Source organism: Cydia strobilella, chromosome 26 (genome assembly GCF_947568885.1).
Source record: "Cydia strobilella chromosome 26, ilCydStro3.1, whole genome shotgun sequence".
Taxonomy (NCBI): Eukaryota; Metazoa; Arthropoda; class Insecta; order Lepidoptera; family Tortricidae; genus Cydia; species Cydia strobilella.
The window spans coordinates 2,147,446-2,164,463 of NC_086066.1; the positions used below are offsets into that span (position 1 = coordinate 2,147,446).

At 37.8% G+C, this 17,018-nt stretch overlaps 1 protein-coding gene and 1 non-coding gene across 4 annotated transcripts in view; both read left to right on the top strand.

Annotated features, from left to right (window-relative positions):
- Nucleotides 1-13,695, top strand: part of LOC134753142 (lysosomal alpha-mannosidase-like) — a 50,480-nt gene extending 36,785 nt beyond the window's left edge. For 2 of the 3 annotated variants that reach the window (XM_063688929.1, XM_063688931.1), the window contains exons 13-18: nucleotides 8,844-8,937; nucleotides 9,494-9,587; nucleotides 10,118-10,558; nucleotides 11,585-11,709; nucleotides 12,017-12,139; nucleotides 12,555-13,694. In XM_063688929.1, coding sequence (XP_063544999.1) covers nucleotides 8,844-8,937; nucleotides 9,494-9,587; nucleotides 10,118-10,558; nucleotides 11,585-11,709; nucleotides 12,017-12,139; nucleotides 12,555-13,649 — 1,972 coding nt within the window. In that variant the 3' untranslated portion in view covers nucleotides 13,650-13,694. Of the gene's footprint in view, nucleotides 1-8,843; nucleotides 8,938-9,493; nucleotides 9,588-10,117; nucleotides 10,559-11,584; nucleotides 11,710-12,016; nucleotides 12,140-12,554 lie in introns of all 3 variants that reach the window. The other variant, XM_063688930.1, reaches the window with a different exon arrangement.
- Nucleotides 2,618-2,689, top strand: Trnaa-ggc (transfer RNA alanine (anticodon GGC)). The gene has a single exon. It is a non-coding gene; the product is annotated as a tRNA-Ala (tRNA).
- Nucleotides 13,696-17,018: the final 3,323 nt, after the last annotated feature.

A 17,018-nucleotide genomic window follows, 5' to 3' on the forward strand; every position in this document is an offset into this window, starting at 1 on the left:
ACTGGGAATCAGGCAACTGGCGATCGTAGGCCCTACGTAAAAAGGAGTTTTTAAAAACCTATATTGTCCCACTGCGGCAAAGCCCAACCCCCCTTTCACCCTCTCCCACTGATCTCGATCCATCATCTTTTGCTATCCCTTAAGCAGAGAGTTCACTTTTCATCCCCGATGCCATCGCCGATGAGTTTAAGTATCTACACCCTATCCATAATTTTAATTTAGAGATCAATTTTATCCTAAAATCCTTGTCACTCTACTAATCGGTATTTTGTGAGTTATAGCCTCTTTCACACACAGGGTCACGGTAGATGGGCAGGATATACAGTATGTTGATGAGTACATTTACTTGGGCCAGATAGCCTCCTTCGAAAACAGGCAAACCATAGAGGTCAATAGATGTATTGACAACGCCTGGAAGAGCTTCTGGTCCATGAAGGCGCTATTGAAGGGTGCCTTTCCCCTGTGTCTCAAGCGCAAACTCATCGACATGTGTATCCTGCCTATCCTAACCTACGGTGCTGAAACATGGTCATTAACTGAGGCGTTAAAGTCCAAACTCAAGGTTTGCCAGCGAGCGATGGAGCGCAGTATACTAGGTGTTCGCAGAACTGATAGAATCAGAAACACGGAACTGCGCTCCAGAACTCGAGTTGTAGATGTAGGTGTCCAGACCGTTAAGCTTAAGTGGGACTGGGCTGGGCATGTCTGCCGCATGCACCCTGAAAGGTGGGCCAAAATGGTTACCGAGTGAGACCCACGGAACACCATAGATGGTGCTGGCCGGGCTGCAGGCAGGCCGAAAAGGAATTGGCGGGACGAATTGGACGCATTTTATCCAGATTGGCGGGACACTACAAACGACAGGGTCGAGTGGAGGTAACGAGGGGAGGCCTTTGCCCAGCAGTGGGACACTAAATTAGGCTAGTAAAAAAAATAGCCTCTTTACAAACTTAATGGCAATTGATAATTTATGAGCAGGCATAGTAAACTGCGAGCGAAATCCATTGAAATGACGTACTTTGACTTGACTTGACTAAGTAACAACCCTAGTACTTCAATGGATTTCGCTCGCAGTTTACGATGCCTGTTTATGAGTAATAACTGTGATTTGTTTATTAGATAATAAGTATTATAAAATGAATATAAAACTAAAACTAACTACAATTATAATAACTAAAGCAAATCCATAGTTTTATATTACTAAGCAAATCACAAGCAAATCATTTTCGTTACAAAATTAGTCAGTTAGAACCAATTAAATAGACCGAACAAATACCGGATTTAATTGCAAATCGCTATATATTTATATATGTTCTAAAGATAACTTACATAAAAAGCCAGGTAGTCCTTCGCAGCGTCCGAATCTTCCTCCGACCCACTGGCCGCTATCGGCCACTGAGCGTCCACCACCAACCCCACCTTTCCCCCTTGAAACCTAAACTCCTCATCATAAATATGATAAGCCTTAGCATGCCCTAATAACAAGTTCCTCCCACACTCATAAAACCCTTTTCCAGGAGATTTTATCAAAGGAGGAGATGAACCACGTTCATAGCTTGATAAACAGTGTATAAATGGCTCGTTGATAGTTATCCAATGCTTTACCATATCACCAAACGCGAGGAAAGCTATTCTCGCGTAATCACCGAACCTATCTATTGTATTTTCATTCAACCAGCCTCTTTTTTTACCGAATGCGACGGGTAAATCCCAATGGTATAGAGTTACAAGCGGCAGTATATCATTTTCTAGTAATAAGTCTATAAAGTTTCTATAATGAGCAATCCCACGTGGGTTTATATGATTGGTAGTTCCGTCTGGGAGTATTCTAGTCCAGGATAAGGAGAATCTGTAGCTTTTGACGCCCAAATGTTTTAGCATTTGTATGTCTCGCTTGAAAAGCCGGTAGGAGTCGGTGGTAACGTCGGCGTTGGTGCAATCCTTGACGATGTCGGGCTGTTTGTGGAGGTAGTAGTCCCATGTAGATTGTCCTTTTCCTGTTCAGAATATTGTTAACTACTTAGCTACTACTGAATCAAGAAATAAACAAACAAACACACAAATAACTATCAAACACACTTCAAATAAACATTTTTTTTAACCCAACTGGTTAACTGATAGCTAAATGCTGATAAATATCATAAATATTATTGTTATATTAAAAGTAACAATCAATCTTTCTGAAAGTACGTGAACCTATCTTGCACCTTAATAAGTGTTATAAGTCATAAAAGTGTAAGTACCAATGTTTGCATAATCTATATATTGTATATACAGATGTCAATCACAATGAAAAAAAATCAGACATCAGATCAGAGATCAGATCAGAGTTGATCATCGTTGATTTTTTCATTGTGATTGACATCTGTATATACAATATATAGATTGTGGTAATGTGGTACGTCCCACAATAAAAAAGGAAAAATATATTAACATTTAAGTTGATAACAACGCCATCTCTCGCGCCGGCTTAATACAACTATGTTGTGTGGTCGGGAGGTAAGTCATGCGCTAACGCATGTCCTCAGAGGTGGTCAAGGTTGTGAACCTTAATATGCAGATGTCGCTAGTGACGTCGTCACAGTTGCAATGATTGAATTCGCGTTGATTGACGGATGGTCAGCTGGCGCAATTGGTAACGCATTGGACCGGCAATCCAAGGATGTGGGTTCGAGTCCCACGTTGACCAGGGGTTTGATTGATCATCGTTGATTTTTTCATTGTAATTGACATCTGTATATACAATATATAGATTGTGATAATGTGGTACGTCCCACAATAAAAAAGGAAAAATATATTAACATTTAATGTTTGCATAATTTGGATGTAGATTGCAGAGCGAAGCTCTTAAATTTATGATGGATGTTTATGGCTCAATTACTCAAAAACAACTGCACGGATATTGATGTAATTTGGCACGCGGTTAGTTTAGAACCTGGTATAAGTCTTAGAATATTTTTTATCCCTGAATTTATTCCCTAAGAGGGTGGATTTATTAAAACAAACGTACCGTCAATATTCCAGCTTCCTTCAACCTGGTAGGCAGAACTTGCAACACCGAACAAGAAGTTTTCAGGGAATCTCTTCCCTAATTTAGGTGTTACGACATCATCGGCTCGGGATAAAGCACTGTAAAAATCAGAAAATAGATCTAATACTTAGGGCCACCGGGCCACCCTACAATAGCGTCCTTTGAGCGTCTAGTCAAAGCTATGGAAAATGGCGTCGTTACGCAGTATATTCGAATAAGGTTGCTTTTAGGGTTCCGTACATCAAAAGGAAAAAACGGAACCCTTATAGGATCACTCGTGCGTCTGTCTGTCTGTCTGTCCGTCTGTCACAGCCTATTTTCTCCGAAACTACTGGACCAATTAAGTTGAAATTTGGTACACATATGTAAGTTTGTGACCCAAAGATGGACATGTAACGTAAACATATTAATTTTAAACACGGAGGCCACTTTTGGGGGTAAATGAGAAAATTAAAAAATAAAGTTTGTCAAACTATATCGTGTTACATATCAAATGAAAGAGCTCATTGTGAGAATCTCAAATATATTTTTTTTATAATTTTAAAATAAATAGTTTAGAAGCTATTCAAGAAAATAGGCAAAAAATGACCATTCCCCCCCCCCTTTATCTCCGAAACTACTGGGTCAAAAATTTTGAAAAAATACACATAGTAGATCTTTACCTATAGATTACCGGAAAACCTATTAGAAATGTGCAGTCAAGCGTGAGTCAGACTTAACTACTTAGTTTTTGATCCGACCCCTACGGGTTTTTTAAAGACATTTCACATAAAAAATACATTGTTTAAATTGTGTATAATGTACGGAACCTTTGGAACGCGAGTCCGACTCGCACTTGGCCGGTTTTTTTTTAAGGTAAGTGTAAAGTACAGAGTTACCAAGTACTGATTCCCTAAGTAACCCTAGATCAGGCTGCAGTCAAAAAACTAGCAAAGATAGATATAACTCCGTAATAGATGGATACAGTCTAAGGAAAAAACGTGCCTCGAAAATCAAGAAAATTTGATTCTCGTTCAGAGGGCGCTACTAGCTTTGGCCTACTGTCGTATAGATGGCGTTGACGGTTTCGTTTGTTATTTAACAATTTTAACGCATATCAGTGAAAGAACATGGATCAAAATCATAAAAAAAATTAATGCAAATAAAAAAAAATCATTTATCCATATTTAAATACATTTTATCGTATTTTTATAAATCTTCATTTTTCGTTTTAAAGTGTGTCGACAGATGGCAGTGAATTTACTGGGGTTACAAACTTTACTATGACAGTACCGCTCTAGTATAAGTTACTCTATGAAACTAGTAAAGGTAGGGTTATCCTGATAATTTTCCCCGCGTCTTCATGCTCGTTTTAGTTGGTTGTTGTCTGGTTAGCTGCCTGTTAGCTAGTTTTTACGAAAATCCCCAGGACAGAGGAGAATCTTTTTGTATGAAAACTTGCAACTTTAAATGCATTTTTTATCGAAACTACTGCATTCTAAAATGAAGTCAAAATCAGTCCATCCACTCAATTTTTTGCAAGCTTTCTAATGGTACCCCACACTATTCTTACAAATAAATAAAAAACTGGTTACCCCTCCCCCTAAAATTAAAAATAAGCGGTTTTGACTTATTTGCAATATTAGTGGTGGTAATTGTTTTCACTGTTTCTAATTTCAGGTATTTACCTCAAACGGTCTCTGAGAAAAACGCATTTAACTGATTTGCAAGACCGAAGTGATCCCATAAGTGTTCCGTTTGTCAAAACAAAGTTTTGCACCGAACACAAATAAAATGCATTTCAATAAAAACATACTTACAAAAATGACAGCACCGTCAATAACCACATCTCGACGAAACGTCAACATGAAACGTAATATAATGTTAGTTAAAAACACCTAATATATATTCGGTATCATTTGTCGCTATAACCACAGAGTAAATAAAAAACCGGAAAGTGCGAGTCGGACTCGCCCACCGAGGTTTCCGTACTTTTTAGTATTTGTTGTTAAGTATAGCGGCAAAAGAAATACATCATCTGTGAAAATTTCAACTGTCTAGCTATCACGCTTCATGAGATACAGCTTATTGACAGACAGACGGACAGACGGACAGCGGAGTCTTAGTAATAGGGTCCCGTTTTACCCTTTGGGTACGGAACCCTAAAAACCTAAGACTCGCGCACGAAGGGTTCCGTACCATTACGCAAAAAACGGAAAAAATCACGTTTGTTGTATGGGATACCCCACCTAAATAAATATTTTATTCTGTTTTTAGTATTTGTTGCTATAGCGGCAACAGAAATACATCATCTGTGAAAATTTCAACTGTCTAGCTATCACGGTTCATGAGACAGAACGGTTCTGGTGACAGACGGACGGACAGCGAAGTCTTAGTAACAGAGGGTCCCGTTTTTACCCTTTGGGTACGGAACCCTAACAAATAGACAGTGGTAAAATTGCTGAGACGAAACTGTGACTTCATATCACGCTGATTTCCTCGCGTAGACAAGACAGTTTAGGCGGAGTATTTCACATTCTTAGGACGTCACTTTCGAGTTAGGTCACGTTCTGAGGACGTCACTTTCTGAATACGTCACATTCTGAGTTTGTCACTTTCTGAGTTTGTCACTTTCTGAGTTCGTCACATTCTGAGTATGTCACTTTCTGAGAACGCCACTTTCTGAGTACGTCACTTTTTTAGCATAGCAAAGAGGATATAATAAGATAGAGCGGTACTGTCATAGTAAATTTTGTAACCACTGTAAATTCACTGCCATCTATCGACATACTTTAAAACTAAAAATTAAGATTTATAAAAATACGATAAAATGTATTTAAACATGGATAAATGATTTTTTTATTTGCATTAATTATTTTTATATGATTTTGACCCATGTTCTTTCACTGATATGCGTTAAAATTATAAATAACAAACGAAACCGTCAACGCCCTCTATACGAGAGTAGGCCAAAACTAGTGGGGCCATCTGATCGAGAATCAAATTTTCGTGAGTTTCGAGGCACGTTTTTTCCTTAGACTGTATCCATCTATTACGGAGTTATATCTTTGAGCGTTGCGCTGCAATACTGCTGCAGTAATGCTAGTGCAGTCTGGATCCGAACGGTACCTTAATACAGTTTTCCGTTATTGTCTATAGATTCGTATTTTCCTTCAATGGCCACTGAAAAAAACATTCCGTACATTAATACACAATTTAAACAACGTATTTTTTATGTGAAATATCTTAAAAAACCCGTAGGGGTCGGATCAAAAACTAAGTAATTAAGTCCGACTCACGCTTGACTGCACATTTCTAATAGGTTTTCCAGTGATCTATAGGTAAAGATCTATTTTGTGAATTTTTTTCAAATTTTTTGACCCTGTAGTTTCGGAGATGAAGGGGGAATGGTCATTTTTACCTATTTTCTTTAATAACTTCTAAACTATTTATCTTAAAATTATAAAAAATATATATTTGAGATTCTCACAATGAGCTCTTTCATTTGATATGTAACACGATATAGTTCGACAAATTTTATTTTTTAATTTTCTCATTTACCCCCCAAAAGTGGCTCCCGTGTTTAAAATTAATTTGTTTACGTTACATGTCCATCTTTGGGTCACAAACTTACATATGTGTACAAAATTTCGAGTTGATTGGTCCAGTAGTTTCGGAGAAAATAGGCTGTGACAGACGGACAGACAGACAGACAGACGCACGAGTGATCCTATAAGGGTTCCGCTTTTTCTTTTTGAGGTACTAAAAACAGTGTGTGTGTCGCTGCTGCTCGGTGCTCGCGTAAGTGGTCTGTGTTGTTGCCCGTCTAGACAATGATGTTATTGTTATGCCCTCTATTAGTCCTTAAGAAAGTGCATTACAGTTATGTAAAGCGCTAGGAGCTCGCGATCATACACAATTTAATAGTTATTTACGATACAAGTGCGAAAAAAGAGGAAATTCGAAACGAGTGGCGATAAATTAAAACACGACCGCAGAGAATGTTTTAAATCGACACGAGTTGCGAATTACCTATCCGCACGTGTATCGTACAACGTTTTACAGTACATATGGCCCTTTAAACTTTCGACATATGCACGAAAAGTGCTCTTTTACGCACTAGTGCGAGAAAGTAGCACCATATGTACTGTAAAATTAGATATGATACAATTATTAATGAAATTGTACAAATTTTACACGTCAATTCAACCATACTATAATATACAATGTCAACCATATGTATAATGATTCAATTCGTAGTTCTATTGATTACAATTTTAATTATCATGATTACAATATTATTGATGAGTACGAGGACACGAGTGAAACCACGGGCTGCTCTAATCTGGGCGCAGCGACACACACACAAGCATAACAATATATTTATCTTATCATAATATATCATATTATGTTTACTTATTTAAATTCTCAGTTTTTTATCTAATCATCATCTTCCTCGCGTTAATGCTGGCATCATATACTATTACAGTACATATGGTGCTACTTTTTCGCACTAGTGCGGGAATGAGCACTTTTCGTGCATATGTCGAAAGTTTAAAGGGCCATATGTACTATAAAACTTTGTACGATACAAATATTTTTTTATTATATTTATCTTGTTGCAATACTGCAAAAGTTCCTCCAACCTTTTCAAGTTCTCTCTTCCATCAAGTTACGTTTTCCCGTTGTCATTAAAACACATGATGAGACATGTTAAGAGGCCGGTGTCGATTTTAGTCGCAAAAATGTAAAATTGATAGATTTAGTCGGTGACATTGTACACCTTTTGTTACCTAATTGAAATAACAAGTACTGGTTACTATTAGCGCATCTTCTTATCTTACCTTTTATCAGATCAATTTGTTGAAAACAGACTCACTAAATTAGTAATGTTTGCTTTTCTGATGGACGTTTAGGTAAACGCGCGTAAAGCACTGATTTTGTCGCTCTTTTTTGTAAATTTCGTAAAGTTTGGACGGCTAAACATGGTAATTTTGTATTACACATATCCTTTACTTGACGTTTATCAGACTACATTTTTATTATTATGACTGAAGTAGTGTAAATGAAAGTTAGACGAAATCAATTTTCTCCAGAAATTACTTCAAAACAAGTGACAATTTCTCTGAAAATCGACTTAATTTCAAAGTAATTTTGATACTTAAACAATCTACAACATTTGTTGAAACTATTCTTATACATCAATTTGTATAATATACCACCATAAATTTTTGATGAATTTTTAAAAACTGTCCCTTCTTTTCATATATTACCGGTGACGCACGCCACATGGTCGCTACGTGGTCGCCACATTATTAAAAGGCAAGATGAGAAAACGTGCTAATAGAAACCAATACTTGTTATTTAGATATTACGTAACAAAACGTGTATAATTTCAACGACTAAATCTATCAATTTAAAATTTTTGCTCCAAAATCGACTACGGCCTCTTAAATCCATAGGATGTTTTGATTATTTAAAGTGTTGATTTATTTGCGAGTCCCTTGCCTCTTCGATCTGTTCGTTTCTAGGGAATGCGATGCCTAGTAAGCGATTCACCTTTAGCTGCTAATTTAATTTAAGCGTTTTGAAATAGTTTATTAGATAGATACTAATGAACCTAACAATTAGGCTGAATATTCGGTTCGGTAAAATCTGAACTGAAGATTCGGCAGAATATACCTACCTATGTATTCGGCAAATTACATGTTCGGCCGGTCTCCAATGCAGTGTCAGTTCGAACCGGCGAGCTTCGGTTCGAAAATCGCACGCCTTTCTGTTCGGATTCCACTAACCTGTAAACGCTTAAAATTATATATTGTAATGTTTACAGCAAGCTGCTCATGCCAGAGGCGAGTCTAGTCTATGAACGCTGCGAGTTCAACCAATCCCAATGCAGCGTCACCGAGCGCAGCCAGGCCTTTGTCGTGAGTAGATTATACGTTTATAAAGACACTCCCTCACTTGACTGTCCAAACCTTTAGACTTTAGGTGGGTTCACGCAAAAAGAGTCGGTTTGCCACGCGAAGCAGCTGGATCTGATTCATTTCAATGTTATGAAGTGCCGCTTGTTGCCCCGCTGCCCGCTGGCGTCCAGTCCGCGGCCTGAAAACAAGTGGATTCACTGTGATGGGGCCGTCCTCTCTTTCACATTCATAATTCATAGTGTTCATAGTACAGAAAGTTTTGACATTTTATGAAGAGTGGAGTGGCCGTTAGCGAAAATGGTAAATAGCTTGGGCATAAATTCTACAGGTCGCAATTCTCAACCGATTCTCGTGAAATTTTGTAAGCAGGTTTGATGATTCGGTAAATATATACTTTTGGTGATACCGCTTTTGGATGTTTTTCAAAATGGCGGAGCAATACATTTATTCAGTTTTAAGTTATGCTCGCGAGGTTTACAGTTCACAGAACCATTAGTTGGTAGTACTACCCTATCATGACCTATTGGACTTGTATTAATGACTATAACTTTGGCAGGTGACTGTTTTCAACAACCAGGTGATGCCCAAAGCCTCGGCGAAGATAGACTTGCCCGTCACCGGCGATGGATACTCAGTTTACGACGAGACAGGTATTAAGTTCTATTTCTATCGTATCTAAAAACCAAGATAAAAATTATCAACAGGCGAGATTTTTTTATTTTTCACACTATCGATAAATGATACAGTGCAACAATAAGATGGAAGGTAGTTTTTAAATTGTTATATTAATTTCAACACTATAACATAGGTTCCTCATATCATATATATTTAGATAGATACCAATTACCAGTCGCTTTCCGTTGAAGGAAAAACATCGTGAGGAAACCGGACTAATCCAGGGAGAAGGCCTATTCTCCCCATTGAACGATCAGATGGCAGTCGCTTTCGTAAAAACTAGTGCCTACGCCAACGTGGGATTAGTTGTTAAGCGGACCTTCAACCCCAGGCTCCCATGAGCCGTGCCAAAAAGCTGGCAGCTTCCTCGCACAGCGCATTAGCATTGCAATTCAGCGGGGTAACGCTGCCAGCACCTACGGTATCTCGCCGCGGTGATATTTTTATTAAGTTTAGATAAAACAAAGCAAAGCGTTAATTGATTGTAATCAATTTTTTTTTCCAGGTACCAACATACCCTGCGAAATACAGAAACTGTCATCAGAATACTTCTCAATGCCAACCAGACAATCCAACGCCACGCACAACCTATGCTTCTTCGCGAAAAACTTGCCCGGGCTCGGTTATAAAAACTTCTACGTTAAAAAAGTTACGAAAGAAAAAAGAGACACTAAGAAAACATTCGAATATCATTCTAATATAAATGATTATTGGAAAGACATTAGAGACAAAATTGAGGTTGATATAAATAATGCAGAAGCTAAAACGATTGCGGGTAACTCTGATACGAATGTATTCGAGAAGGTACCAGTTAGAGATAACTTGAATGTAGAGGTTCATGATTATGATAAAGATATCAACTGGGATGTTTTGAAAGATGGAGATGAGAAAAATGAGGAAGAGGTTCAGGGTATACTTAAGGAAGCGAACAAGAAGCTTGTTGAAGGTGAGTCGTTAAGCTGTATCCCTCTTTAAATTATTTTAGTACTCCAGTATTAACTTGTACCTTCCATGTCATCCTCTATAAAGGAAAATTCCCGGGATTAAAAATTTCTTAAGACCCGTGTCGTAAATTTGGGTTCTACTCGTAAGCTTATTAATATTACATGCCAAATGTTCATCCGTAGTTGCACTCGCGAAAATGCACGAGTTATTATAAAAAATACCCAAATCACTTTATTTTCCTTTATTTCTCCAGGTTTCTGGAATGGATACAATTGTAAAAAAGTAGGTACCTATACCATTTCAAAAAAAAAAAACAAATCCTCCTCTCTTTAAAAATCGGGATGTATACATAAATAAACTGAAAAATAAAGACAATGAAGTTCACTGCGAGAGCTTCGACTTACTTATTAAACGAGTTATAAGTAATAATTGCGTCGCTTAACGTCAAACTCGGGTAAATCCATTCGACCCTCTCAGCAATCTCTATTACCTTTTCTTAATACCAAAATCGCAAATTCTAACAGATGGATTTACCCGAGTTTGAAGTCCATCGCCATAATTTAAGAGCATTGGCTCATGTCGGAGGAGTATGCGCCAATTTTCGCGGTCCTCGGCCGTTCTTTAGATCCCTGTAAGACACGACATTGGCTTTTGCTTTCAGTTGTTGTGTGTAGCTTGCTCGTGGTTTTACTCATCTCGCTTCATCTTGCCTTCAAATATAGTTTTAAAGAAAGTGTCGTGTCTGTGTGTTTTTGACGACCGGTTTGGCCTAGTGGGTAGTGAGCCTGCCTGTGAAGCCGATGGTCCTGGATTCGAATCCCGGTAAGAGCATTTATTTGTGTGATGAGCACAGATATTTGTTCCTGAGTCAGTGCTTTCTATGTATTAAAGTATTTATAGACGGCAAGAGCGACCGCAGGGATTTTTTCCCCTCAACTGTTACGTTATTTGGTAACTGGTACTACTGACACAGAAATCCCTCTTACAAATTACTACAAATAAAATAATCTTCATAAATAACATTCAGAAATGGCGCGAGTCAGCAAAGACAGCAAAACGGTGTTCCCGAGGATGAGCGACGACGAGATGCGGATGCTGTCGGATGATCCTCTCGTCGTGGAAGGCCCGCAAGACATAGTACTGGAGAACGATGTAAGTTAACCACAGCATATGTATACAGCTGTTAGCTAGGTTTACTTTGCCAGCACCTGCATATACCTCGTTTAGCTCACCAAACAGAAACCAAAAATTGCCAATCGGGAGAAATAATTCTTGTATAAGGGTATTTTGGCATTGTTGTAGGGAATGGTGTATTAAACAACATACTAAACACTAGCAAATTTCGATCCCTGGAACTCAAGGTCAAGGGATTAATTCAAAATAATTTTTCCACTTTGTTATTGACTGACGCTCTTGTCTGTGTGTCTATATTTGACTAAAATAAATAATTATATTACAGTACATCATCCTATCCATCAACAAGGACAGTGGTTGGACGAACTACTCGTCCAAAACTGACGGCACTACGCTCAGCTACCTTCCTGTGCCTGGCTACTACATCGGCTGCGAGGGCAACAATAGGGTATTAGCTTGCGTAGAATTAGTATTTTTATATCCAAATTCATAGTAATTAATTCCACAATTTACACCCCCATTCGGGACAAAACCTATTCTATGTTACCAGGGATTAAATCTATCTCGTGAAAAGATACAGACAGTTAGTTTATAACATTAGTAGTGAATTCGTTTGCCCCAAAGTTTCCGACCGATGTGTCGTTTTAATACAAAATCACATACAGTGCTTCAAAACGACTCAAGCAATAGAGTGTTGAATTAAATCATGAAATTCCTATAAAACTATGTGCCGTTCCCCATTTTGTCGCTGCGAAATCGGCTCAAAATAATTTAGACTGAATAGTCCATTTTATTTCTAGTTTTTCATTATCTTCGCCTAACTAACAATATGTTTTATTTTCATATCCAATCTTTGGTTCCAGGCACCAGCCAACCGCTCGTCGGGCGCCTACATCTTCCGCCCCAACATGACCTCCACCCCGGTCCTCCACACCTTCCGCGACTTCCCCGTCACCAACGTCGTCCAATCAGAGCTGCAGGAGGTCCACATACACTACGATGACTCTGTCTGTCTCACTGTCGGCTTGAAAGACGATACTGTGTACTTTTCAACTATTTTAAACATAGATTTAGGCAGAGAATATGTCCTTAGATTCCAAACTGACTTGAAAACTGATGGCGCTTTTTATACAGACTCAAACGGTAGACAGATGTTGAAAAGAATTAGGAACAGTCGCCCGCAATGGAATGTTACTTTAGCTGAACCGATTTCTGGCAATTATTACCCGGTAGTTAATGAGATTTATATAGAAGATGAAGATTTGAGGGTAGTTGTAAATGTGGATAGGGCTAGAGGTGGCGCGTCGCTTGAAGATGGCTGGCTTGAAATTATGCAGCATCGTAGGCTAAAACATGATGATGCTTTTGGCGTAGGAGAAGCGTTGAACGAAACTGCTGGAGGCAAAGGATTGTATAGCATTGATACTGTAATGTTACAAGTCGTTTCTAAAACTAAAGAAAACTTAATAAATACTGCTGAAAAAAGTCTAAAGTTCTTCTCTGAGCCTCAGCTTTTTGTAGCAGAGGCACCTTTCAGTTTAAACAAATTTAAAACGATGACAAACGTATACAGTTTTCTAAAAACTGATCTTCCTAAAGGCGTTCATTTGTTAACTTTGGAGCCGTGGAAAAATAAGATTTTGATACGTTTCGAAAATTATTTAGACAAAGAATTGTCCCCTGATTATGTTTCTGTAGATTTGACTAAAGTTTTTAATACTATTGGGATTAGATCGATAAAAGAAACTACATTAGCGGCTAATATTTGGTTTGAAGACTATAAACAGTGGGAATGGAATACAGATGAAGAATTTTCTGAAAGTTTTAACAAAGAGTATGGGAACGAAGACGTGAGTAGAGCCAAAGAGCGTAAGAAGTATGATGATGATAGATTGATTATTAAACTAAGAGCCAAAGAAATTAGGACGTTTGTGGCGGAGTATGGTGTTAAAAACTAATTTTTTTATTGTTATTAGTCAAGATAATGTGGAATAAAGATTTAAAAAAAAAACTGGTTATTTTCACTTAAATACCTGAGAATAGTCCCTTTTTCACAAGACTACATAAACATAATGAAACGAGGGTAGTTCTCAAGCGTACAGTCAATCTGATATATTGAAGCGTCAAAGGTGTTCACAAATATCAGAATAAAGCTTCTACTATTAAGAAGTGCATGTTGGCTGCTCCGAATTATGTGAGATCACAGGCAGTCAGGCAGTACGTATAAGGGCAAAGTTATCAAAAACTGCAGCGTGTAGAAAGATTTGTCTTTTAAATGTATAGGCGTGCATGAACTACACGAGGCAGCACAGGAGCCGTCAGATTTTCGGCGCGATTAGTAAATGTGAAGTTTATGTTTCCAATGTAGGCCACATGATGGCAGAGCCTACTATGGACAAGAATAAATAAATAAATAAATGTTATAGGGACATTCTTACACAACTTGATTAAGTCCGACAGACTCGGTCCTTTGCCTTCTCCTGAGATTGGTGAGCTGATAGACTGAGTGAAACCGAAAACAGATGGAACGAAATGGTTCACAATGACGCTGGCGCTGGCGCAAGTGCGAACGAGATATAAGAATGACATGACAGTCAGCCTGAAAAGTATAAAAGAATATCAAGTATTTATTCTTAAAATTAAATTTTCTTCTTATTGTGTAATGGTGTTTAATGTCTAATCTTCATATAGTGTCGTACAACCATAGAGAAATATAAGTAAAGAAAGAGTGGTAACTCCATACAATCGGTTTTCTTACCAAAACGCGAGTTATTTCGTAGTCGACATCTAGCGTCAAGTAGCGGAATTCATCAGTACTGCTAGTTGACAATAGATCGTCCATGAAATAAAATGAAATGAAATGCGTTTATTTGCTTAACATTATGTACAGATAAGATGGTAGAGTCAAAAGTATTATGTCCAGATAATGTCAATACCTTATAATAGTAGGCATGCAAAATAATTTAAAACTTAAAACCTATTAACATTATATTACATATTTACACAATCAATTACAATAATTTATTAAACATTTACATTTACAAATTGAAATTAGAGCCAAGAATAGGCGAATTAATAAATAATAAAATGTCACAAGATTAATAAAAATCTACATTAAAATATTCCTTAACGCTATAAAAATTGCGCTCGCTTAAAAATATTATAATTGCACGTCTAAATTTAATAAATGGCATGTCTCTTAACGATTGTGGCAGTTTATTATATATTGTGTATGTCATCCCATCTACATACTGGAACTGGAATACTGGAATTTGTATGGACGATTTCAAAAATAGGTAAGTTAATCCGCTATACTCAGCCTATCTGAGTCAGCCGTAAGCTTAAGTAAACTACGAACGACTTACGTTACCGCCCCATCTAAAAGACAAGCAGAGACATATATACCTATATAATCGGTGCCCACTTTATACGCGAAGTTGCGTTTAGTTTCATAGTTAGAATTGTATGCATAATATATCTTCATTAGGGTTCCGTACCTCAAAAGGAAAAAAAACGGAACCCTTATAGGATCACTCGTGCGTCTGGCTGTCCGTCACAGCCCATTTAAATCGTAACTACTGGACCAATTAATTTGAAGTTTGGTACACATACGTAAGTCTATGACCCAAAGACGGGCATGCAACGTAAACAAATGAATTTTAAACATACGGGCCACTTTTGGGGGATAAATGAGAAAATTAAAAACAAAGTTTTGCAAACTATATCGTGTTATATATCAAATGAAAGCGCTCATTGTGAGAATCGCAGATATATTTTATATTTTGGATGAACACTCTATACCTATGTTATTCAAGAAAAATGCCCCCCCCCCCCTTTATCTCCGAGACTACTAGGTCTAAAATTTTGAAAAAAATACACAAAATATATATGGCCAAGCCACATATTTTATAGTACATATGGCCCTTTAAATTTCGACATAGTTGCGTAATGAGCTTATTATCGAACTAGTACGGTAAAGTAGCACCATAATATGTACTGTAAAACATTGTACGATACACGTGCGAATAGGTAATTCACAACTCGTGTCGATTTAAAACACTCCCCTCGGTCGTATTTTAATTTATTGCCACTCGTTTCGAATTTCCTATTTTACGCAATTATTTCGTAAATACAGTAGGTACATATGGTGCTACTTTACCGCACATTATGTCACTAATGTCGAAAATTTAAAGGGCCATATGTATTGTAAAACTATGTACTATCAAGGTACTATACACGTGCGAATAGTTAATTCGCAACTCGTGTCGATTTGAAACACCCTTCGGTCGTGTTTTCATTTATTGCCACTCATTTCGAATTTCCTATTTTCCGCACTTATATCGTAAATCTACACGTACAGTCGTACACGGTTCTCTTATGACGTATCGACAGCCGTAAGGACAGACAAACACCAAAGTCTGCTAAAATAAAATATTATTCCGTTGGTATCAATGCAATGCTATATTTTAGTTCCAAGTTTGTCATTCTTAGTTTAGTTTTAAGTTCTTGACTTACTTTTTCTAGTCAAACCTTAATTGTCAATGCGGCCAATGCCGTCTACAAGCGTTTTTTTAAACAGTACTTAAACAAAAGTTTTGAGTATGACAAAGAGTAAGAAACGGTAACAAACTTGACCTAATATTGTAGATTGTAGCACCATTTCATTTATTTACATGTACGGATGCCAGCTTGGACTCTTCGACTCAGTTCAAAGGCGCGCTGTACGAATCGTCGACGATACCAAACTCACAAGCAGTATTCAACCTTTAAGTCTGAGGAGAGACTGCCTCCATGTGTGTGTTCTACCGCTTGTACAATGGGCTGTGCTCTGAAGAATTGTTTGACATGATGCCAACGGCCGCTTTCTATCATCGCACCGCTCGCCAGGGTCGGCAGGGTGTTCATCCTCACACCCTAGATTAATATTGTAGTAGCAAGGTCATTTGGCGGCTGACTTACTCGAAATTCCAAATTTGCATGGATGACTCGCTTCGCACCGACATTTTTAGGGTTCCGTACCTCAAAAGGAAAAAACGGAACCCTTATAGGATCACTCGTGCGTCTGTCTGTCTGTCTGTCTGACTGTCTGTCTGTCTGACTGTCTGTCTGTTTGTCTGTCCGTCTGTCACAGCCCGTTTTCTTTAAAACTACTGGACCAATTAAGTTGAAATTTGGTACACATACGTAAGTTTGTGACCCAAAGACGGATGTAACGTAAACAAATTAATTTTAAACATGGGGGCCACTTTTGGGGGGTAAATGAGAAAATTTAAAAATAAAGTTTTTAAAACTATATCGTGTTACATATCAAATGTAAGATTGTTATA